This window comes from Camelus dromedarius, chromosome 6 (genome assembly GCF_036321535.1).
Source record: "Camelus dromedarius isolate mCamDro1 chromosome 6, mCamDro1.pat, whole genome shotgun sequence".
NCBI lineage: Eukaryota > Metazoa > Chordata > Mammalia > Artiodactyla > Camelidae > Camelus > Camelus dromedarius.
In genome coordinates this window covers 43,305,921-43,331,919 of record NC_087441.1, presented here as the reverse complement: position 1 = coordinate 43,331,919, position 25,999 = coordinate 43,305,921, and the positions used below count along the sequence as shown (strand labels likewise).

At 41.4% G+C, this 25,999-nt stretch overlaps 1 protein-coding gene and 1 long non-coding RNA gene across 2 annotated transcripts in view; one reads left to right on the top strand and one right to left on the bottom strand.

The window, feature by feature from the left end:
• SLC16A10 (solute carrier family 16 member 10) overlaps window positions 1–25,999 on the top strand; it is a 102,613-nt gene that overhangs the window by 62,789 nt on the left and 13,825 nt on the right. The window contains exon 4 of the mRNA XM_031456164.2: window positions 22,268–22,411. Coding sequence (XP_031312024.1) covers window positions 22,268–22,411 — 144 coding nt within the window. The remainder of the gene's footprint in view (window positions 1–22,267; window positions 22,412–25,999) is intronic.
• The window catches only part of LOC135321489 (uncharacterized), a 39,049-nt gene continuing 28,700 nt past the window's right edge, over window positions 15,651–25,999 (bottom strand). The window contains exon 3 of the long non-coding RNA XR_010381270.1: window positions 15,651–17,109. This is a non-coding gene — a long non-coding RNA (uncharacterized LOC135321489). The remainder of the gene's footprint in view (window positions 17,110–25,999) is intronic.

Here is a 25,999-nt window from a genome sequence, read left to right as displayed (position 1 = left end):
TGGACAGTACATAGAACAGTTAAGTCTCTGTTAACTCAGATAACAGACCAGGCCTTTTTCTGTTCTCCCTCCTTCCAGGCATGTTTTCTTAGAAAATATGTTGAATTTTTCATTTGGGATTTTCTCTTCGTCAGACTGTTTTGGCACTGAAGGCCATGTTGGAGAGCAAACACCAGACAGCTGAATGCCATGCAGGCTGTTTAAACGTCATGTTTTGTGGGTACACTGAATTTGTCACTGTATTGTAATTTAAGGTTTGAATTATGGATACTTAATCCAGGCTTCATGTAATGGGAGAGTACTTTCCTCCTTGGAGGGAGAATAGGTGTCTCAGATCTTTCCAAAGACTAGGAGACGATGTTCAATTCATGGTAAACCCTTCACTGGGTGTTGAAGGGGTTACATGTAAGGCATGTAACCTGTTCCGAAGGAGCATAAAATCTATTACATGTAATAATATAAGCAGTTACAGTTTATAAAAGACTTTTACATACATTGTCTTTATCTTCATGACAATGCAGTACCTGTAATGTGTCATCCTCATTTCATGGATGAGAAGACTGAGGCACCGAGAGGTTTACAAACTTGTCCAGGGTCGCAAGACACAGCGACTGAAAATTATTAGTGTAGTACTTTTATACAGAGGGCATTATTGTGCAGTGGGTAAAGGTAAATAAAGGCTCTGAAGTAAGACAGATCTGGGTTTAAAAGCTGGTTTTGTCCCTTACTAGTTTCATAATCTTGGGTAGCCCCTCTAAGCATCAGTTTTTCATCTGTAAAATAGGGATTAAACCCAATTTTGTACAGTTGTAAGGATTAGAAAATCTATATAAAGTATCTATCCAGGTCTGGTATAAAAATGAGAGTTATTTAAACCTAAGACAGTGTGATTGTTGATTGACTGGTTTTAGTTGGGGCTACAGAAGACTCAGAGGAGAAAGATGATACCATTTGGAAAAGTAGTTAGTAAAAGCTTCACAGGAAGGGAGTTGGTCCTTAAGCATGAGATTTGTTGTTAAAACTGGAGCCTTTTTCAACTAGGGGACTAATTTATCTATCTAGGTCTCCTTTGAAGATTCAGAAATACAGTGAAGTGCTGTCATGGTTATGTTAAAAATTCTTAAGATCTTTACTTGTTCATTAGACTATACATGATGATTTGAGAGAAAATATGTATGCTTTGTGGCATTCTTGCTCTCAAAGCAAAGTTGGAAGTTTTCTTTTAGCAGTTGAATTTTTAAAAAAATGAAGAATCAGATTGCTTCCTGGAAGCAGTCAAATGGTCTCTTTTAGGACTACACACTTAAAATCTCATTTTAAGGGTATGAATCCTTTTTTTTCTTCCAGTTTTACTGAGATATAATTGACATACAGCACTATATAAGTTTAGGATGTACAACATAATGATTTGACTTACATACATCATGAAATAATGATCACAACAAGTTTAGTGAACGTCTATCATCTCATGGATGTAAACTTAAATACAGTAAGGGTACAAATCTTACAGATCACCTTAGGTTGATCTAGTAGCAGTGGCTTCTGTTTTTATGAATTGCTCCTTTTGCCTGAGAGTTGTTTTGTTTTCTGGGTTAACTTTTTATGTCTCTTCCTCATCCGGTTTTCCTTCATTAGCTTCCAGAAGCACAACATGCTCTTAGTTTCCTCCTACCTCTCCATCACTCCTCCTTAGTTTCTTTTCTGGTTCCTTCTTGTTCACCCTGATCCTGAATGTCAGTATGTTCTAAGGCTTGCCCCTTGGTCTTTTTTCCTACTCATTCCAACTGATGGTTTCATCCAGTCTCCTGAGTTGAGACGTCACATATATCCCAGTGACTCGAGATTTGTATTTCTAGCCCAGACCTCTCTGCTGAATTCTCCACCAGACTTTTGTAGCCAACTGCTTAATATCTCCACCTGGATGGCTGCTAGATGTTTCAGGTTTAACATTTCCAGTCCTGAAGTCCTGATCTCACCCCCACCTGGACCCTGCTCTGCTCCCAGCCCTCCTCCTCTCAGGAGATGGCAGTTCAACTGGGCCCAGAACCTTGGAGTTGTCCTGGGCTTTCCCTTCTCACACACCGCACTCCTGATCCAGTCTGGGAAGCCTGCTGCTTCTCTTTTCACAGTGTATCCAGCATCCGTCCAGCTGTCGTCATCCTCACTGTGACACCTCACACCGGGCCACCATCTCCCCTAGCCTGGGTCACCACAGTGGCCTCCTGCCCGTCTCCCTGATTCTTTCCCTGCCCCCTGCAGTCTGTTCTCTACACAGAAGCCACTGTGTTCTTTCAACACATGTCACTTTGCTGAAAATCCTTCTATGGCTCCCTATTGCTCTGAGAGTAAAAACTAATGTCCTTAGAGTGGCCTACAAGGTCCTCTGTGGTCCGTCCCCTCCTAATCTCATCTTCTCGCTACTCTGGCTTCTTTGCTATCACCTTTCAGTGAGGCTCACCCTGACCACCTGGTTAAAACTCCCACCTTGCCTCTCCCCTCCAAAGCATTCCCAGCCCCCCTCACACTACTCTGTCTCTCTCCAGAGCACTTCATACCCACTAACATGTTATGTAGGTTACTTGTGATGATTCTGGTTTGCTCCCTGTATGTATACCTCTGCTAGAACGTGAACATCACAAGGCTGAGGGTTCTTCCCTGTCGTGTTCAGTGAATGACACCAAGCACCTAGCACAGTGCCTAATGTACAGTGGGTGCCCAAATATTTGTCAAATGACTGAATAAGTCCAGAGTGATACTGTACAAGCAACATTCATTTCCTCAACATTTTGATCTTTAAAATTCTCTACTTTGATACCAGAATGACGTTTCATTTGTTATACATGTAGGACATTATGGTAGCAGATTCATTCAACACTTAACGAGTAAGCTCAAACTCAGCAGACCTCAGACTGAATAACACTAATGCCATCCATTGATGGAGAGGAGTTGATGTGTTTTGCTTTTGAGCCAGAGCTTTATATGCATGTTGAAATTAAAACTTGACAAATGGAAGAGATTTCTGAGTCTCTGGCACTGTTGTAAGTGTATGGAAGGAGGGAGCAGGAGTTCTTGTGGCCATCCGCATTAACAAGGAAAGCTAGATGACTGGTGTCTGCTCTGCTGTAACAGCTGAAGCTCTCCAAGAGCGCGGGATGGTGTGTGAGTACGGAATGGGGATGCAGGGGTCGGAGCCTGACCCAAGTCCGCGTCGCTGTGATGGGGCACTTGACCACAGCCACATGAGTCAGATGACTGATAATGCCTACAGATGACAACAGAGAAAACATTCTGTCCTCTGTACAGGATGATGCCTTCACATCCCTCCATCACTACTCGCCTTGAAAAGCAGCTATTTAGCGCCTCTGTTCTTTAATTCCAGAACATATGCAGTCAAGTTCTAGTTTTTAAGCTTTGGCCCACATAGTTTTCTGTCAAGAGAGAAGATGACTAACTCATGTGTTGAACTCTGCAATGTGTGTTTAGTAGCCTGCTTTCAAAAAAACTCCATAAGATGAAAGTGTGCCGGTTTTGTGGCAGATAGTAGTAGTTCTCAAGAGAAAATCTGATCTGATAGAACGATCCCATTTATCTGATACTGTGATTAAAGCAACATCATTTACCTGCTAACAGGGCAATTAATTTGACATGAAGTCCAGTTGTAATTGGGGACAAACAAGTTGTATTTTTAAACTAGGAAGGAGATTTTGAGGCAAACAAGTCAATAAATGGGGCGTGTAGTACCTCAGGAGATATTTTATGGCTTTGATTAATGCCAGATGCTCTGGCGGGTCAGTACTGGAATGTGGCTGCTGGACCTCACTGGCCAGGGCACCTCTGTGCATGTGGTGGTCACAGCAGGAGTACTGCTCCAATCCAGAGCTCAGGGCGCTGAGCCGTGCAAATAGGAAGCACAGACACGCTTTCATCTCTCTGTGGCTTCCTCAGAGGGAAAGCCAGATAACATTTGTCGAGAATCTATCATGTGCGAAACATTTTCACAAAATCTTACAACCATCACAGGGATGGGTATAGTAAGTGTAATAAATAACCATATACTTGCACCTAAGGAAACGACTTACTTAGTAAAGTAAGCCATGCTTGTTGGAAGTCACTCACTGAGTTGTGCTCAGAGCTGGGATTTGAACACAGGTCTTAGACTCTAAATCTCACATTCTTTTTATAAAAAAGTCTGCTTGTCCTTCATCAGGTCACCTCAAGGGTGGAGTGCTTGCTGCCTGTTGTCTGCTGCACTGGGCCTGGACAGAGTTTTCTTTGCCTTGCGAGTTTCCCCTCTCTTCTCTGAGAACTAGGAACAGAGGAAGTGTGGGACCAGCCTAGCACTCAGAGGTTGCTGCACACCACGGAGACCACTCCCGAGGAAACGGGCTACTGAAGTGAGAGGGTATCTCATGTCCTCTTTCCTGCCCCCACATCTCCTCTTCTAGTGTCTAGTATGTTGTGAATATGAGGAAACTGAATGGGTTTTCACAGCCCGTGACAAGCAGAACATGGAATACACATAGTTCATGTTCAGTTTTATTTCTTACAGTGAGCATTAAACACAGCAGAAGAAAAAATGGACAGTGTACGAATTTATAGCAAGTGCTATCTTATATTTGATTAATAACATAAGTACTTTTGTAGGGAAATGGAAAAAAGCAAATGAAATTTAGTGTTACATATAAACTCTCTGAGGCCACTGGTTGATCATTAAGTGTCCTGAGAAAGCCCTAAAGAGTTAGTGTATTGGCAAACTCATTCTTCTCCCTTGGATAGGTTGGTTTCTTTTTCTAGCTATGTCTATAATGCTTTTCTTTTTATTGAAGTGTAGTTGATTTACAATACTAGTTTCAGGTGTACAACATAAATTCAGTATTTTTATAGATTATACTCCATTAAACGTTGTTATAAAATATTAGCTATATTTCCTGTGCTGTATAATGTATCCTTACAGCTTATTTATTTTATTTTTTATTTTTTAAACTTTTTTTATTGAGTAATAGTCATTTTACAATGTTGTGTCGAATTCCAGGGTAGAGCACAATTTTTCAGTTATACGTGAACATACATATATTCATTGTCACATTTTTTTTTCACTGTGAGCTACCACAAGATCTTGTATATATTTCCCTGTGCTATACAGTATAATCTTGTTTATCTGTTCTACATTTTAAAATCCCAGTCTGTCCGTTCCCACCCCTTGTCCCCTTGGCAACCACAAGTTTGTATTCTATGTCTATGAGTCTGTTTCTGTTTTGTATTCATGTTGTTGTTTTTCTTCTAGATCCCACATATGAGCGATCTCATATGGTATTTTTCTTTCTCTTTCTGGCTTACTTCACTTAGAATGACATTCTCCAGGAACATCCATGTTGCTGCAAATGGCATCATGTTGTCGGTTTTTGTGGTTGAGTAGTATTCCATTGTATAAAATATACCACCTCTTCTTTATCCAGTCATCTGTTGATGGACATTTAGGCTGTTTTCCATGTCTTGGCTATTGTCAATAGTGCTGCTATGAACATTGGGGTGCAGGTGTCATTTTGAAGTAGGGTTCCTTCTGGATATACACCCAGGAGCGGGATTCCTGGGTCATATGGTAAGTCTATTCCTAGTCTTTTGAGGAATCTCCGTACTGTTTTCCACAGTGGCTTTCCTTGCTTTCCTCTCCCACTCTTAATGATTTAGATATCTTCTTTTACAATTTTGTGTTTATTCTATTTGTAATTCATGGTAGTTTTCTCCTTTTCAGTTATGAGTTTCTCATTTTTGTAGCATCCCTCTTCTTTTCTATTTAGTGTAGACCTGTCAATATTTCTTTTAGCATGGGTTTAGTGTTGTTAAACTCTTTTAGTTTTTCCTTGTCTGTGAAGTTCTTTATCTCTCCTTCTATTCTAAAGGATAGCCTTGCTGGATAGAATATCCTAGGCCGCATCTTTTTTTCATTCAGGACTTTGAATATATCTTGCCACTCCCTTCTGGCCTGTAGTGTTTGTGTAGAGAAATCAGCTGAGAGCCATATGGGGGTTCCCTTGTAACTCACTCTTTGTTTTTCTCTTGCTGCCTTTAGGATCATTTCTTTATCCTTGACTCTGGCCATCTTGATTATGATACGTCTTGGTGTGGGTCTGTTTGGGTTCTTCCTGTTTGGGACCCTCTGAGCTTCCTGTACTTGGATATCTGATTCCTTCTTTAGGTTTGGGAAGTTTTCAGTCATGATTTCTTCAAATACCTTTTCATTCCCCTTTGATCTTTCTTCCCCTTCTGGAACCCCTATTTTGTGTAGATTGGCTCACTTTATATTATCCCACAGGTCCCTTATATTGTTTTCATTGTTTTTTATTTGTTTTTCTCTCAGCTGTTCTGATTGGGTGCTTTCTGTTGTCCTGTCTTCTAGGTCACTTATTTGTTCCTCTGCATTATCTAGCCTGCTTTGTACAGCCTTTAGGTCAGCTCTCATCTCAGCAAATGAGTTTACTAATTTTACTTGGTTCTTCTTTATAGCTTCTATTTCATTTTTGACATATTTTATATCTCTAAACACTATTTCTTTTAGTTCCTTCAATACTTTGATCACTCCTTTTTTGAAATCTTGATCTAGTAGGCCATCAATGTCTGTTTCCTTGATCGTGCTTTCAGGGGATTTCTCTTGCTCTTTTAATTGGGAGTGGTTCCTCTGCTTCTTCATATTGCTCATATCTCTCTGGCACTGTGGCCAGTGGGCAGGCAGGTCACTCTCCCTCACGATGCCCCGCAGTCAGATGCTGCGCTTGGGCGAGGCAGATGGGTGGATTGCGTCCCCTCCCAGCACCGTGGTCAGGTGCTGCATTCCTGCCAGAAAGGCGGGTGGTCACCCTCCCTCTCCCGGCACAGGTCGCTTCGCTGCTCTGTGCAGCTGCTCGCTCCGCCTCCGGTCGGCTCTCTGTAGGTGGGCTTGGGGAAGACCGCGGAACTGCCCCACCCCTGCTCCGTGCCAAATCTCAGCTCCTTGTCTGTCTTGGTGGTGCGAGTTCTCTGAGGTGCCAGGGCAGAAAGATCCTATCTGCCTCGGCCTGTAAACAAGTCTCAGTCCTGCCTAGGAGGTTGCGGAGCCTCCGGGTGCAGATTCAGGGCTCGGCCCCGCCCCCGCCCGGGCGCTGCGCACAGGAGATGGCAGCTGTGGCTTAGCCCCACCTCTCTTTTCGTGAGAAGTGCCAGTAATGGCACCATGGGTCATCTGAGGAGACAAAGGCTACGGTGTCCCTCCCCCACAGGGCACACCAGCCTTGTTGCTTTGCTTTTTTCACAATTTATGGGGACCGAGGTGGTTCTGCTCCGTATCCCCTCCCAGCCACGGCACGCAGCACCCTGCAGTCCCCTGGGGCTGCCTCAGTGCAGCTGCCTCAGTCCTCCGCCCGGCTTGGGCAGCCTGTCCAGGACCCCAGCTGCCAGCTTGCATCTCAGGCTGGGTGTCGCACGGACCCTCTGTGTCTGTTTATCTTAGTTCTGTTGGTCAAGGGGTGCTCGGGGCAGATCTGAGCCTCGGAGGCTCCCCCTCCATCCTGTTGCCCTCTCTGTTGGAGAGGGGAGACCCAGCAAACAAGTGCTATTCCTCCTTTGCTGCTCCCTCCCTGTGGGGCAGGTCCTGTACTGTTTTGTTTTTTCTTCTTTCTTTTTCCCTTTTCTCCTACTAGACTTTTGGTGTCTTTGTCTTTCTAAGAGGGCGATGTTCCTTCGGAGTTCGGCAGGTGCTCTGGTTGGCTGAGTAGGTCCGTAAATGTGAGTTTTGGTGTATTTGTGGGAAAGGGTGAGCTACAAGTGTCCTACTCTGCCATCTTGCTTCTCTCCTCACAGCTTATTTATTTTATACATAATAGTTTGCAACTTTTAGTCCCTTGCCCCTCCCCTTTTCCCTCTCCCGACTGGTAACTACTAGTTCTCTGTATCTGTGTAAATTTCACCAGGTTTTTTAATTTTGTTTTTAAATGTCTCTGGTTTTATTTATTAGAATATATTTTTTAAACATTTTTTATTGATTTATAATCATTTTACAATGTTGTGTCAAATTCCAGTGTAGAGCACAAGTTTTCAATTATACATGAACATATATATATTCATTGTCACATTCCTTTCTCTGTGAGCTACCATAAGATCTTGTATATCTTTCCCTGTGCTATACAGTATAATCTTGTTATTAGAATGTATTTTTGAATAATCTTAAATTCTAACTCTAATGTGGATATTTGCTTAACCCTCAAATCTTTGGATTAATATCAGATTAAATTTTGAGGGACCTAAATTTAGCTGGTAAGGGTCCTGTCATGATTTTTATATCAACTAGAAAATTTTTATATCAACTAGATAGAGGATAAATAAAAATAGAAATCTTAATTTGAAGACTCTTCCTTTGTGAGGCACAGGCTTTTACCCCAGATTTACCAGGTGGCTCTGCTGGGTGGAGAGAGTTGTCTGACCCATTGAGAGTACATTTCTGCTAGTTTAACCTTGTCTCTAAATTCTGGGGCATCTCTTTGGAAAAGCCCTCGTAGACACTAACTCCAAGGATTACAGAGCATCGGAGCAGGGGGCTTATGTATTCTTGCCATAGGAAAGTGTCTTTAGATCCAAGGAAAGTTTGAGGGCTGCACATCTCTTACGCATTAGCCCCCAGAAGCCCACGCCACACTGTCCACTTCTCCTTTGCTTTTCTCCCCATTTTCTCTATCTAGTCCCCCTGCCTTCCAGCCTGTTGACAGCTCACATGTAATCAGAAAGTTTATAGTCCTTTGTAACAAACTGGAGAAAAGCTCACTTAGTGGTAGGCAGTGCCTACCATTTGGAGGCAGAATTGCAAGCATGGACAGCTGGTGTGCAGTTATGCAATCCAGCTGTGTCTGTGTCCATGTCAGATTGAACTGATTGCTTCGTACAGTAACATGGCCAGAACAACTGTAGCATTCATGCTTCAGAGCATGGTTTAAGATTCCGCATACTCCGTCCTCATGGCCATACAAGGATTTGTTTCAAACTATAAGTTTCTTTTAAACAAATGTAATATTTATTGATTTCCCACATTTTTATGAACATTTAGTTTATAAGAAGCTCCCACAAACATTATCTCTCTTTGGAGCCTCGGGGCCACACTAGGAGGTGGGTAGGATCAGTGTTTCCATTTAGCAGGAGAGGAACCAGACTTGGGATCTTAAGACAATTTGCTCAACTTGCAAGGCTGGAACGTGGTGCAGTTGGGGCTTAAACCTGGTCTTTTTAAGAGTGTGACTTTCAAGTAAAACATTAGGTGCCTGCAAAAAAAGTATGACAGTAATCTAGGAGTTGAAGGGAAATATAGGTCATTTAATTGCACTTTTTAAAAAAATTAAATTAACATTTTTTTGTGGGGGGGGTAATTAGGTTTTTTATTTATGTATTTATTTTAATGTAAATACTGGGGTTGAACCCAGGACCTTGTGTATGCTAAGCATGCACTTTACCACTGAGCTATACCCTCCCCCACACTTTTTTTTTTTTAAGACTGGTAAAGGAACTAAGGCTCAGAAAGATTAAGTTGCTTGCCAAAAGTCACATAGTTATAAAAGTGGCAGAGCCAGGTGTAATATCCAAGAATATCCATGGAAAATAAGTGGAAGTTTGTTGTAGCCTAAAATGTAAACATGTACATAGCGGAACCAGAATTATTAGAGGACTGAAATTTCTTCACCTAACATAACCCTTTAGTCATTTTATAAGGTTCATTTTCCAGTCTGAAGGTTGCTTTGCCATTTTGACACAGTCCAGTTCTTCAAAGTTGCCAGTAACAGTTGTACTGGGTTTGTTGTCTGTCTTTCATGGATATATTTAGAGCTCAGGGTCAGGCTGTTATGTGGCAGTGCCCTGAGAATGCAGGGCTCATAGCAGAACCCTTGTAAACCAGAAGAAGTTCTTGTGTATTGGGCCAGGACTGGCTGCTGAACGGACCTCTCTTGCTGTGTTTATCTGTGTCCACTCTAAGGTTCTGACAGGGGAAAAGCCTTGGGGCCCATTACGCGTCCTCAGCCTTGGGGATGATGGATGCAGGGTTTTGGAAACATTTTCAAAATGATTTACAGTGGAGTTGTATAATCTGAAGAGTTGCCCTATCTCAGTCTTTTTGGCAGCCAGATTAAAGGTAGAGCTGACATTTTAATTTTGTTTTTAGCCTGGAGGCTAAACACTAGATTCTAAATACTAGGGGCTAAAGTTTCATTTTTTCCTTCCCTTCCTTCTTTCTTTCTATTAGATTTTGGTTTATTATCCTGATTATCTTTATTATCGCTTTGACTTTTTTTTGGCTATGCAGAATGTTTTGGCACTTTGCAAAAGAAGAAGTAATCACATTGCTTTTTCGCCAAGATTTTTAAAGTAATTTTTGTTTTTCTATTTTTCATTAAAAAATAGGCTTATGACACAAGAATACTTCTTTGTATAGTGTATTAATTTAATTATCAGAATTAGGCATTGAGATTCACTGTGATTATATACACACATGCCCATCCCCTACGTATTTTTTTGTAATGTGGTCTGGGAATGTTTTGCTGTTCATTCATTTCCATTTCCTTTCATTCATTCATTCTCATCTCAGTGAACTTCCACAAAAAGTATGACGGTAATTACACATAGATTTTCTGATTCAACTCTTAAAGCAGCCTTTCATGAGGAAAGCAGGAGAACTGAGGAGAACTGATACTGGTTCTCCCACTAATAGATAAGAACCTTGATGATTAGAAAGGTTTTATTTTGCTCAGGGTTGCACAGTACGTGGCAGGGATGTTATTAGAATAGAATAGAATGGGTTATTCCATTCTGTTGCTGTTGTTTTTCTCTTTTACATGTATGTGACTTCCTCTGATTACAGCTCAGTTGTGCAGATTCAGGTTCACCAGATTCAAGCATTCATCCATTTGACTGAGTACCTGTTGGGTGTCACTGGCATTCTAGGTGCAGGGATGCAGTGGTGAGAGCAGATGTAGTCTCTGCTCTCACCAAGCTCAGTGAATAAGTAAACATAAATAAACAAGGTAGTTTTCAAATAGTAATACTTCCCTTGAAGGAAATAAAATGAGATGGAAGGTGATAGTGGGAGGTTACTTCAGTTTCGAAAGTCAGGGACAGCCTCTTTGAGGGCTGGCAGTAGGTGCATTCTCTGGGTGAAGGGCAGTATTAGGTATTTGGAAGACACAAAAATAAGACAGCTTCCTATTGTCTGTGAGAAGCCTATGACATAGAATTTCTCTAGTTTCTGTCTTCAAGGCCAGCCAACAGCTGATGAATTTTTTAATCCAGCTTATTTTTATCTGATGTGTTATATTAAAATATGCATGTTAAAAATTAAAAATTCTCGCATAGGACCCAGGCATTGCTTTTCCTCCAGATACTTCACTACTTACATCTTCTAATAATACACTTCCTCAGTTCTCATGTAGTTATTATGTGAGTGAGTAGACATCCTCTCTCCATCACTTTATCCCCACTTTTTTCAGATATTTTCAATGGTGTCTATGCTTTTCTTGCTTTTCTAACCTTGCATTTATTTCCCTGCAGATCTCAACATCTGCTGCAATTTGACTGCTCAGGTTAGTGAAAATTTGCCCATTTATCAGTTTTGTGCCTTAGGCAGTATTCACCAGCATTCTCCTACTTGAGATGGATAAGGATCTTTACTTCTGGCCACTTGTGACTCACTAATGGGGAGGTTAAATATCTACAGAACTCTCATCAAAACAAGCTAGTTGGGGTTTTTTTTTTTTTTTTTTTTTTTTGAGTATTTTTTCCTTTCAACTTGTAATACACTAGCATAGGAACATGATAGGAGAACACTCCATAATTAATACATAAGAAATCTAGAAAACCAATCATCTACAAAGAAGCCAGAACAGAGCTGCTGCTTTTGGTAAGGTGGAGTAAGTTTGTCATGTGTTCCAAATTTTATTTAGCTAAAAATAATTATTTACAAATAATTCAACAGTAGTTTTTAGAAATGATGCATGGTTTATTCAGGCATGAAAATTATCCCTAGAATGTAGGCCCAAACTGCTAAAAGATTTATAATACATGGGAGAGAAAGAAATCCACAACCATTTAAAAATAATTTTAACTTAAGTTGGAAAGCAGCTGTAGTGTATTTTTGTTAGGCCCTCACCGTGAATAATGTATTCAATGTAAGTATGGGAAAGGCTGGTGAACACTGTGGATTTATCTCCAAAATACATTGGGGAGTTCTGTGTGGGAAGCGTCCTAACACCTTAGGGCATGATAAAGAAGCAACAGGTAACGCAGACTGGACACTTCATCAGGTAGGGACAGCGCCCCTTCATTGCTCCATCCCAGCACTGAGCTGTGCCTGGCACTCAGAAATTTTCTGGCCAATTTCAGGCTGAGATTATACATTGGTTGAATTGTTGGACTGTGATGTCTCCTCACTTCCCTACTCATGACCAACTTTAAATTCGAATAGCACTTCATGTTCTTCAAATTCTGTTTTCATTGATCTTCAATATATAGCCCTTGAAGGTGGGAAGTTTTATTTCCATTTTACAAGGAGAGGAGTTAGTTGGCTTAGAGATTGAAGTCATACACATATAGTGACAGGGCGTGGTTTAAAGCTTAAATCATGGAAGTCAAAGTATGATTATCTAGACTAGTTTCAGTGTGGAGTAATTTAAAGATACAGAAGTGGGTGGCTAGAGGTACACAGTCATCCCTGCTGAAGTTAAATAACACGTCTTATGTCTTGTACCTACTCCCGAGCTGCTTCCAGGAGAATGAAACACGTGAGGTGACCAGAGCCCAACAAGAAGGCACATAGATGCCCACACCCCTCCTGACCCATGCTCATACCTGTGAAATTTAAAATGTTGCCATATGTTGATCATTGGATCTATGAAGCATTGTAATAGCCTCAGCATAAATCAGGTGTCCCTGTCCCTACTTAATGGTACGTCTGTGAACACATAGTTTCCTTTTACATGTTTCTTACTCCTCAGGAGTTGTCTCAGGGACTTTTCACAATTCTCTGCTAGTGTCTTCTGGCTCCTGTTCTCAGCCGTTGGGGTCAGAGGGGGAACTGCCTGTTCCTAGGGTCTCCGTCCTTCCTATTCCTTTTGAGGTGCTTTCTCAGCCCTGTATCACATTCACCTTCACAACAACCTTGTCACATATCTAGAGCAGGGTGTCAGACCCAGTGCCTCCTTTTCTCTCCTGAAACAAAATCCCTAGACCGTAAAACCTACTTATACACATAATTTAAAAAAATCAATAATGCCCCCACTTGTAACCTAAAGGAGAAGTAAAAAGTAAGTTTTGAATAATAATGTATTTTAAAAAGTAATGCTTGGGATACTAGCAACAACGTGGATTAACCTTGAAGACATGCTAAATACGTAAGCCAGACACAGGTCAAATCCTGTATGATTCCACTGAGATGAGGTACCTAGAGCAGTCAAATTCATAGAGACAGAAAGTAGAATGGGGGTTGCCAGGGGCTTGGAGAAGGGGAGGTATTGGGAATTATTTGATGAGTACAGAGTTTCAGTTTGAGAAAATGATGAAGTCCTGGAGATGGATGGTTGTGATGGTTGCACAAGGAGGTGAATGTACTTAATGTTACTGAACTGTACACTTAAAAATAGTTAAAATGATAAATGTTAGGTGATATAAATTTTATTTAAATAATTAAATTGGAAAAAAAGGTAATGCTTGGGCACAACTCTGTGAAAGATCAAAAGAGCCTCCACAGATTTCCAAAACGCCCCCAAAGGGGCGGTACTGCCCGCACTGTAAAGCCGTGTGCAGCACAGGCTTGAAACCAGAAAACGGGTGCCCAGCATCTTACTCAGGAAGGAGTAGAGCTCATAATTTGACTCTAAAGACTTTTTTCCCACTATGCCTACACCTTTCAACTCTCAATTCACAGAAGTTTTCTCTGCCACACCAGCGGCCTTCATCCAGACCACTCAGGTCTTTTACTTTCTTATCAATTCTCCTACAAGGGTGCGGTCCTTTTCTTCCTGAACACTTTAAAATCACAAGACAGAACTGACCACATTGAAAATAATGTTAATCACCACCTCCCTCCAACTCTGAAAAAGTCTTATTCTTAAGAAAGGGTCAAAAAGGGTAAAAAACTGGGGTAGACAATCTCAGAAGTGTGTGAAAGTGACAACAGCGGAAGGAAACTGATCCAGGCCTAATCTTAATTTTGTATCTTCATTCAGATAACATTTTTTTTAATTTGATGTGATACTAGGGAGAGAGTTGGCAGTTAGATAACTCAGAGTTAATAGAGAAGACTCAATACTGTGTACCTCACAAAGACTGGAGGAGAAAGGAGGCTTTGGTAAAGGGGTTCTGTAGCCAGTGTCACTCGTCTGAGGGAGTTTTAGTGAGGAGAGGTTAGAAGAAGGTAGAATTTTCATGGAAGGATCAATCTTTTTTCACTTTAGAATTAAGGGCAAACTTTAAACTGAATGAGAACTAGTAATGCTGCAATTTCTCTGCTTCTCTCAAAAATCAGATCTACCTTAAACTAAATAAATTAAAATTTCAGTAAGCCAATAGTCTACACATCTTCCTCTGTTCAAGAAGAAAAAGAACCAATTTTGATAATTTACAAAATGTCTGGCTTATTGACGTTAGAGCCAGGGTCATTAAGTAAAGTTATAAAGTTATCCAGAATCTCCTAGTGATTTAAACAATGCTCTTTGAAATTATCCCTTCCTATTTTAAGATGAAGTCCATCTTAAACTTCTAAAATTTAGGCTTAATTTTACTAACCTTTTGCTGGATGCATTTGTTCATTTTGGACTACTTTTCCCAATTCATGCAATTCAGCTACTGATTAGAGACTCCATAACCCACACCTGTCTTTTATTTGCATATACATTTAGCTAATAGGTGATTTTCTCACCAGATAAACCCAGGAGTAAGTTTAGAAGAGCAGATCCCTTTAAAAAAACAAAACAAAACAGTGCAAACATGAAAACACATGATGCCTCAGAGGAGCACTGATGATATCCAGGAGTCCATGTCTGCAGAGCCTTGGCAACCACCATGTACCTTCAGAGTGCTCTGCTGAAGCACTGGTCAGGCAGCCATGCAGGCGAGCTCTGGACCATGGCTGAGCCTGCCCTGCCATCCTAATGAGCAGAGTAGAGGTAGTCTACCTGTTAACAATTCACAGTTCATTGTGATCATCCAAACTAACCTGGAACCAAGGGTCTGAGAGTGGGAAACCTAGTATGCCAAGAATGAGACTTCAGGACAGAAACTGTTCAGAATCAAATTTGGATTTAGGTGGAATGAATAAAAATTTAAATAAACCAACAGATTAACACCTTTCATTCTTTAGGAAGGACTAGAATAATTTTTGATAATTTGAGAAATATCTGGCACAGGAAGTATTGTCAGGGTCACTAAATAATTTCAAGTTACCTAAAAATCCTAGTGACTTATTTTCTATTTTAAGATGAAGTTCATCTTAACTTCCAAAATTCAGAATTATTTGAGCTAAATCCAAATTGGTTCTAACTGATATTTCCTCTAAAATATTTTGCCAGACTTTGAGCTGATCTAAATAATGCTATATCAAGGATGGACTTTTTTTCTTTTAGTCTAAGGAAAAAAAATTTTTAATGGAAAAATAATAAAAGCTTTAAAGACTTTTTAGAGTTAAATAATGTTTTCAAAATCATACGAAGGTTTTGCAAACCATCAGCCATCTTCCTTCCAAACTCTTCTTTTTCTACTCTTTGGTGGCTGTTAAATAATCTTCACCCTGGAAACCCTTCCCTGTTTTTTCCCAGTCCCTGACTTTTATGTGTCTTAACAGCACCATGTGTGATTACTGGCACCATGGAAATCCATCTTAATGAAATGGAAAGACTGGCCATTTAAAAAAACAAACAGAACCAACCACCCATGCCTCCTGACGTCCTGTCCGGCCAAAGGTCTGCTCTCCACTCAGTCAGCTGCTGAGGAGGCAGGAGCACCTGCACCATGGATTTAGTCACAACTGGTATCTTATTAGTAAAGCGACACTGGGCTGCCTAAGATGTTAGTCCTTAGAAATGCTGGCAGGCAAGGAACTGTTTTCACTTCAAGCACATCTTAGAGCCATTTTATTTCAAAGCACAGTTGATCAAATTTAACAAGTTAAAATTGTGTTTTGAGGCTGACGTAACAATGATCTTAATAATAAAGTCCTGTTTCACTATTATATGATGTAAAGCACTCAATTTTATGTACCGAGATCTCTGGACTTAAGTTTTCTGCCACCTTTAGTCACCTCAGCGGGCTTGTACAGTGCCCATGTAAAACTTCCCCCGGCAGTGCCCTGCTGCTCTTACTTCCTTTTCTTTTCTTAGTGAAAACAGATAGAAAAAACACAGTTGTTTAAAAAAAGAAAGAAAAAAACCAAACCCTCTTCCGTTCAGAAGATTTCTGTTCATCTTTCTTTGAAGTCAAAGGGTAGTGTTAAGTTTTGATGTGCAGCGAAATCTGAGATTATCCATTAACCACCCTCGCAGGCCTTTTACTCCCTTTCAAAGGTACATGTAACTTTTAAAGGAGCCAGGCTCTTTTCTTTGTGTTTATTTATTTATTTTTTAAGTACATTTAAGTAGAATGGTCTCTTAAAGTTATAGGGTAGCTTTTCAGATGTTGAAAGGATACATTCTTTGAAATTACTCTAAATTGCATGCGAATGAGGCAACAAGCTGAAATTGCTAATCCCGGGAGTGAATAGCAAGTGAGCAGAAGTGCTCTGAACTCAGCATCCCTGTTGGGAAGTAGGAAGCTGCAGAAATCATTCTGAATTCCAAACCCCTGAAAGTACTGTGCAGCGTTTATTACCCCATTTTTGGACGTACCATGTGGACGTACCGTGTAAACGTACACGGTACAGGCCCTCCACCCCCGCCAACAGCTGATTCTCTCAGAGGCAGAAGGAGCACACGTGACTTCCTTTGTCCACCTTTTCAGTTTGATGGTGTGGATCTGCAGAGGAAGGGCCGAGGACCAGGGAATCAAATCCTCACACACAAGGACAGATGATGGCTGTGTGCCTGGAATCCGTTTATCTCCCAGAGGGCACAGTAACTGCAACAACAGTGCACGATAAATACTGTTTCGTTTTTTCCCTCAGTTTTGCAAAGGCAGTTGTGGTTCTGTTAGTCCCACAGCCTGCAGTGCTCAGCTTTCCTGGCCTCCCTAAAATGCTGCCCTTGTTAGCACTTGGTACTTGAGTTAGTCAGCTGTTCCCATAAGCCCACTGTCAGAAATAAAGTTATCTTTGTTTTATGTCCCCTATAGTTTTCCTCCTTTCTTAACTACTATTCCCCAAAGATATACAGTTTAACTTGTATGTACCAAGGTTTTATATTTTTATGTAATGAATTATATAAACATTACATAAAAGACATTAAACAGAAACCCCCGTCCCCTTAAAAAGGTGGAGGAGAAGGACAGTGAGGCTACTGTCATAGCATGGCCAAATAACTCAGTCTTAGAAAACATTACTGTTGGACCTTTTGGACCAGTGACCTCCTTGCTTTGCAGATGTGTAGCACCACTGGGTTTCAGGAGCTCCATAGATAAAGTGATTTGGGGTCTCCTGTTGCACCTTTTTCTATTGTGAAACCATTTGTTCAGAAGCTTGAGTTCTAATGCTGTTACATCAGCTGTATTGGAGCTGGTTTTGTACTGTGGCCACCCACTGAACTTTCTTCATAGTTGACTCTCTGAGAGCCAGGGGACTCAGCCTAGGTCCTCAGTGGGAGAACACTGTCTGGCTCTCCAAATGTTTGGCACTGTGGCTCCCCTGTTAGGGAGAGGTGGAGAAGGAAGAAACCAGGGCTGAGGCCAGTCCAGCGAGATGGTCACCACCTTAGGCTGCTCCCTCCGACTTCTCACAAACAGATCTGCCTCTGGGCTCTAGTGAGGGCAGAGGAACTTCTCTCTTCAGGTGTCTGGTCAGAAGCATGTCATCCATAGAGAGAGGCTGTATCACCATTTAAGGTAGGGATGGTTAGGGGAAGGGCTGTAAACTGTGAACCAGTTTTGTCTTTTTTCCTTCTTCCACCCATGGGTAAGAAATGAGCAGATATTATGAGATTTAAGTTCTTGGTTATCTTTGGATAACAGAACAATAAATAGGGTTTCACACAATCCAAAAATGGCTTCTGTGTTTAGCAAAAGTTGAATGATGGAAAGTTTCAGGAGCAGGCGGCATTCAGGCTGTCAGTCAGCAAGGCTATGGTAATCCCTGAGGTGTGCAGTAAACAAGTGTTTGAGAACATAAACGAAAGACTAATTTCTGCCCTAAAGGCACACATTTGAATAAAGTCTACTTTAAAGAACTGCTCTATAAAGTGATGTTATTCCCGGGGTAGATAATGGCTTCTAGTATAGATTTTGTATTGGTTCAAATAAGTTAGGTTAAATATGGAGATACCTGTTAAACATTTTCGAGTTCCTACCCGACTCTATTAGAAATACCAATTTTACCCAATATTCATGCTTTCTGCTAAACTAAAATGTGTGCCAGTCTCCAGAGGATGAGAGATGGGTGGGGATTCATGAAATAGTTTGCAGCAATCATGGACGGCTTAGGCCACAGGTAGAACCCACCAGCTCCCCTGGGTGCTGCCCCCAGTGAGGAAGGGTCTCCAGGACCCAGAGATGCAGCATCCCCGGATTCTATTCTCCCATTCCCCAGATCCCCTTTCTGACAAAAAAGAAAAGAAAAGAAAAGAAAAAAAAACCTTTTATTTTGCAAATTTTGGCTGAGGGTGGCAGAGTGGCTGTCAGCAGCTGAAGTTCTTGCTTTATTTAAACAACAATAATTCAATGAAATAATGCCCCTTGTATTTGAAGAGCTAAGTTTCCACTTAAGCATAATTTGATTTTACCAAATTTATTTTCTTTTGAAAGACCCAAAACATTTCACCTTATTAATCCTTTTAAGGATTACAAAGTGGATGGTGGGGGGGAAGTAATCCACTGATAAAAAGATTATAGCAATTTGGCTGGCAGGTGCTTTTAGTTTCATCAAAAGAATGATTGGTAAATTGTCTTTTTTGAATACTAAAGTATGTCTCTTAAAAAGTTATACTAGATCCTTTGGGTGTTTCCTGAAGTGGATTTAGTACATTAGAGTCTGGATTCAAATTCCAAATAAAGCTGATGAATACACATAATTATATGTCACCTGCCTTAAGATCAGGTTATTCGTTTTCTTCAGAATTGAGCTGGAAACCATTTTTTTCTACTTTATCTAATCTCACTTCATGGGAGTGATAAGGACCTAGAGGAATTAGCCATTTTGAGCTTTTATCAAAAGCTGTTTTATCTTTGCAGCCACAAGTAGATTTCTTGGACCAGCACTGTGCAACAGAAATATAATGCAAGCTATGTATGTGATTTAAGATTTTCTAGTAGCCATATTTTAAAAAGTAAAACAGACAAAAACCCCACAAATGCAATTAGTTTCATAATTTAAGTAGTAAAGCCAAAATATTATTCCAATATGGAATCAGTGTTTTAAAATTACTGTGATATTTTGCATGCTTTTTTTTTTTTCCACTAAGTCTTGCAAATTTCTGTGTATTTTACACTTAAAGTACATCTCAATTCAGCCTAGTTACATTTCAAGTGCTCAACAGCCCGCATGCGGCCAGCAGCTGCTGTCCTGGACAGCACAGTGCGAACGTGGTGTGTGTGAGGTGGCAGCTGGATGTGAGGCTCGGTGCAAAGCAGGGAGGCTTTATCAGTCAGACCAGGAGTTGGAGCTTTATCCTGAAGACTGTGGGGCCATAGAAAGATCCTAAGCAGAGCAGTGTTATTTTTAATTTTGAACTTAACCTGGTGGCCTCAGGGAATACAGGTTGGAGCTTTGGGAGTGGGGGCTCAAGCACAAAACATATTAAAGGCTGTTGCAGTGGTCCAGGTAAGGAGTGATAAGACCCGGAACTAAAACCCTATGGGAACACAGACCAAAGGAAGTGTGTCTGAGAGATTTAGGAGGTAAAATCATCAGAATTTGGTGTTGACTACTGGATGGGTCTGAAGGGAGGGAGGGGGGTAATCTAGGATGGTTGTCTGCTTCTTTCTGGGAACTTGGGCCAAGAGCCTGGTGTTACCTGAAGTGGAGGGGGCGGGTTGTGCAGGCAGGTGAGTGCAGCAGGGGTGTGGTGGCTCTGGGGTGCCTCGGAAATAGGCAGGTAGATGTCTAGTTTGACATGGAAGAGTTTACTCAAGAGAATGTCTAGAGTTAGAGGTGAGAAAGGCTGGGTAGGAACACTCAGTACTTAAGGTGCCGGTGAACACTAGGCAGTAACCAGAAGGGGATGTAAGGGTGAGGTAACGGAGGGCAGAAAAGGTGGGACATAAGCAGAGTCTTAAAGAAGGGTAGAAGAGGCAGCAGAAATGTAGGGAGATGAGAAGGTATCAGACATGTCGAAGCGACACCGTGAATAAACCCTGCTGAGCCAGATTGGATTAGGGCTGAGATCAAAGCTGGCCTAATGCAGTTTGCAGACATGTTTTGTTTGGCATGCATGCGGTTGGATCACGCAGTGTTCTAAATTTAAGTTAGGTACCAGCATTTCCACACAAAAATCCAGATTTCTGACTTCTCTTTAAAAGGTGGCCAGGAGGTAGATTTTGACAACACTGGTGGTCCTACATGGTAAAGATTATCTGAGTGGATGTCCCCTCACTCCAGCAAGTCTGTTTTACTCCTTTATGTTATCTGCTTGAGTCCTATAGACACTGGCGTTTTCTGAGTCAAGGACTGGTAGGTAATAAAGTTACAGAGGTAGACTGGTGACAGATTATGGAGGGCTTTTAATACCAAACTGAGGGGTATAAATGTAGTCAGTGGGCAACTGGTGAATGAGGGATTGATGAGATTAAAGCTGTATTTAGGATTATTCGGGATCAGTGTGAAAAATACCGAAGTCAGGGAGAACAGTTAGCCAGTTTTGACAGGAAAGAGACAGATGTCATGGTGTTGGCAGATCCAGGTAAGCTTAAAAATGCAAATAGAGGTCTTCTGAGGAGATAACCATCCAGAAAGGCTACAAGTGCCACGTGGGGACCATCTGGGCCTTTGAGGTTTCTGGGAAATTTGCTTTGCAGGCTTCCAGAATTCAGGCCAACATTTGGTGTAAGGGACAGTGAGTCTGATTGTTTGAAACAACTGTGTTTGTTATAATAGCTCAGTGATTTCAGAGAAAGCAGTCAGAGCACAGACTTGCTTTCTCTTTTTGCTGTGAGCACAGATAGGTGATTCTTGAGAAAATGGCAGTGAGCAAGGGGTGGACAGCGTAGAACTTGGGGGCTGTGAGAACAAAGCGTGTGTTAGACAGTGGGTGCTGAGCCGCGTGTCTTGTCACCCATTAGAACACCTGCTAGTCACATCCTTTTAAAACATTGTCAGGTTGTAGGTTTGCAGTCACTGTTCTAAGTAGACTGTAAATTGAGGGAAAATATCCTTTAAAAAAAAGGCTAAAATTCCTATCTGATCACGATTAACTGTTCTTTACACAAATATCCAATCCTTGCCAGCACTCTCCTGGAACACTGTTGCCATCTCCATTTTATAGAAAAGGAAACTGAGGCTCTAGAGGTTAAGATCTTATCCAAGGTCACAAGGCTTATAAGGGGTGGGACCAGGACTTGAATGCAGGCAGTCTCTCTGGGGACCTTTCTTCTATCCCCTGTGTTAAACCGACTCTGTGTCTTTATCTGTGCTAATGCCACACAAATAGGCAAACCCACAGGTAGAGAACCTTATGCTTTTATCCTGGAAGCTCTAGTACAACTTATTTCAGTTTGGTTCAGGCCCTCCTAGAAGAGATGAAACTCCAGAATTAGGCCTTCAGCTGCCTTGCAGAGGGGCAGACAATGTGCTGGGTCCTTGGGCGACCTTGAGAGGACCAGGCGGCGTGGTGTGTTCAAAGGTCTCTTCTCTCCCTCTAGCTCACGGCCTGCTGGTAACTGAGGAATGTGTGCTGGTTACTTTTTATTAAAAGAAATTTTTTAACCCTCATAAAAATTCTTATTTTATTTATGCAAGCTAAACCATGTTAGCTTTTCTTCATATGTTCTCGTGAAAAAATTATCAGAACAAATTCTATAAATCTTTGACTTTGGAAGTGGGTGAGAGTCCATAACATGGTAGACACACAAAGCTTCCAAACTTGTCAAGTTGTCCTACCATCCTTACTGTGGCTTCCTTCTCTTTGGTCTACAGATGAAACATGTGAATGAGAGGTTTCAAGATGAGAAAAATAAAGAGGTGGTTCTCATGTGCATTGGCATCACTTCAGGCGTCGGACGGCTGCTCTTCGGCCGGATTGCAGATTATGTGCCTGGTGTGAAGAAAGTTTATCTACAGGTACTTTCTTAATAAGCCTTTTTTTTTTTCTCCAGCAAATGTATCCTTATCACCTAATGGCTCATTGTATGCACATATTTGCTTAAATTCTTCTGTAAAAATAAGAAGTATTTTCTAGAACCTAATCTTTACCAACAATTTTCCAAGGGCAAAATCACTTACAAGTTTTGGGCTTCTGACATGAGAAACTGGCAGACAAACAGCAGTCTTCTTTGTTTTGTCATGGAACTCCAGCAAACCAAAATGTTTTTTGCCCATTGCATTTTCTAAGAATGTTTTATTTTTGGCATAGTTCTCATAGTCATGTGCCTTTTGCAGTACCGTGTGAAATTCAGGCATGTGTGTGTCTTTTGAGTTTCTTTACTGCAGGTTGCCTCCAGGGCGTTGTGGGATGTGCTCTTCCAAGGTCATATGGACACTCATTTGACAAATATTTAAGTGACTCCTCCATGCCAGATACTGTGCTAAATGCTACAGGTGAAACATGGTCCGTGCCCTCAGTAGCTCAGGGACTCCTGGGAAGACAGATAACGCAGTGCTGCAGCACAGTGGGATAGCAGGTGTGCAAATGGGTGCCATAGGAACACAGTCACAAAGCATCTGAATCACTAGAGAGCGTCTGGGCAGGCTTCCTGGGCTGGGGGAGTGTTAAGAGATTAGATAAGGAAAACAGAGAAGGATGTTCCAAGCAGAGGAAGCCACACAGGCAAAGAGATGGAGGTGTGACATAGTATGCTATACCTGGGAAACTGAATGAATGGAATAAAGAGAAGAATTAGGTTGACTGGCTGGGGGGCAGGCAGGAGTCAGGTTGGGAAGGGCTTTTATGAGCATAAAAGAGGCTGAACTCTATCTGGAGCCATTAAGGATTTTAACCAAGGGAGTGACATGACGTGAGTTGTATTTCATAAAGCTTAACCAAGTAACTGTGAAGGGTGGAATGAAGTGGAGGAGAGGGCAAGAGTTCAGTCACAAAAGGCCACATACTGTGTGGTTCCCTTTAAATGAAGTGTCCAGAACAGGCATATCCAGAGACAAAGTGTAGAGCAGTGGTTGCCAGCAGATGGGGGAAGGAAGGAATGGGGAGTAACTGCTACTGGGGGTTTCTTTTGTGGGGGAGAGAAATACTCTAAAACTAGACAGCAGTGATGGTTGTACTTGATAATGAACTAAAACCCATTGTGAATAGTTCACTTTAAATGGGTGAATTTTATAGTATGTGAATTTTTTTCCCTCTTAGCAGTCATCTTTATTTTTAAAAATTTTTAAATTGAAGTGTAGTTGATTTAATGTTGTGTTTGTTTCTGATGTACAGCATGGTGACTCATTTACACATATATACATCTTTAAAATGAAGACCCCACACTAATATATAATCAGACGGTTAGATGATTCTGTGGGACAATTTTTTTCTTCCACTTACTTTTTTTTAATAACATAGAATTATGTTTTGACATTTTACTTCAATTCTTCAGATTATGTCAAGAAAAGAGTCTATTCAGAAACATAGACCATTTACATTTCTCGAACGAATTGCTCTTTTCACAGTGAAAGATCAGGCCTTGGGCTCCAAGCATTTGGAAGGCAGTGCTATCTGGCAAGAATTATGATTAAAAAAAGTAGTTTAAATTGTCTCCTATTTATATCCAATAATACTAATTGTTATAAGTATATATGGTTTCCTTTAAAATTTTTTTCTCCTTTTTTTTAATTGAAGTATTATGGCATGTTAATTTATATTTCAGTAAAGCTTTTGGAGGCTTGGGGACTAATTGGAGAATATTGAAACAGTCTAGGCAGAAAAACCAAGGCAGAGATGTTGGGATTGATGAGGAAGTTAAACAGGGATACAGGGAATGAGACTTCAGTGGGACCACCTGGGTCTGGGGTTTATGGCTCGAGTAACAGTGAACAGTTTTGCTGTTTTATCAAGATCAGTAATTCAGTAAATCAGAGTAGGATGATGAGTTAATTTTTGCCATGTTAAGTTTGTGGTGCTTGTGGGAAAGCCAAGTCGAGTTTGGAGCTCATGAGAGTATGGCTAGGAGACCCGTGGGACTCTGGCTTTTATGCACTGTGTGGGGTGAGTGGAGGGTGTGCCAGGGAGACGGTAAGGTAGGGGCCAGATTGGTAGGAAAGAAGCCGGGCACACAGTGTTTCTGGGGCAGGAGGGGCCAGCGGTCAGTAACTAGTGAGAGTGTAGGCACGTTAAACACTAAAAGATTTTCACTGGATTTAGCAGCAGAGAGTAGTTGCAGTGGAGGGGCAGATACAGAAGACTGATCATGATCAGTTGATTAAATGGAAATACAGGCAACTTTGTCCCAAGGCTTGGCTGTGGAAAAGAAGGTAGAGGGGAGCCAAAAGGGGAATTTGGGACTGAGGGTTGAGCACGTCTGTTCACTGTAGAGATGAGAGGTATTTGAGCAGGGCTTTGAAGGGAGGGTGGAACGTGGGTGCATGAAAATGATTGGAAAAGGAATTTGTTACAGATAAATTGCCATTAATTGATTTGAAGTAAAAAACCATTTCCTGAGCAGTTCCTCATGGCAGACAATGAACTAAGTGCTCTACATACATTATCTCTTTTACTCCTCAGCCCAGCTCCTTGAGGAAGGTACTTCCACTAATGGATGTGGACACAAGGAACAGGAACAGAGAGGCTGCTTCACTGTGGGGGTGTGTGTAAGGTGCTGGCAGTCAGCCGCAGGAAGGAGTCTGGTCACGCAGCGAGGAGGAAGTGCAGACAGCTGGCAGAGTGCAGCTTTTTAAAGTATTTACTGTGTTATGGTCATTCCCTCTTTTAGTAATACCTAACTGGATATCCCTGTTGGACATTTAGTGGAACAATGTCTTGTTCTCAAGTGTCAAGGGAGCCCTCTAATGGACATTTGTTGCATTGCAGAGTTTCAGCTTCCTTTCATTTATTCAAAAAATTCCAAGTGCATACTGTGCCCCAAGCACCGGCCTAGACTCTGGTGGGGTGATACAAACACGACAGACATGGTCCCTGAGTTCCTGGAGCAAGACTTGAGGCAGGAAAAGCTGGGTGTGTCTGGGAATTCAAGAAGGCAGGGAGAATGGGCTGGGAAGAGGTTGGAAAGAGTGTGGCACAGGAAGAGAAGGGGCCAGACTATACAGGGCCCTGAAACCCAAGATGAAGAGGTTTTACTTTCAGTGTAGTGGGTCTTTGCTGGAGAATAACATTTTACATTTTAAAGTCTGTGTGTGGAGGATGGATGACTCAGAGGGGTGCAAGAAGGGGAGGAAACCCAGTTAGGAGAGCAATACAGCGGTGAAGGTGAGAGAGAGAGGCTCAGACGGAGGTCTATGATGGATGAAGTCATGGTATGTTTCATATGGCAACACTTTACTCCAAAACAACTTAAGAAAAATTTCCTCCCTACAGGTGGGGCAGTCAGGTCACTTACAACATTTTGGGGGCACATGTTAGTACTTCATGTAATTTACAAAAGAAGATATGGCCTTTCCTAACTAGTCCCATGCTGGTCTGCATTTACATGGCAGTGAATTAAGAGTATTTTCATTTTGGATGAAAGGTTAGCCACAGCCTGGCTGCTTGTCTGT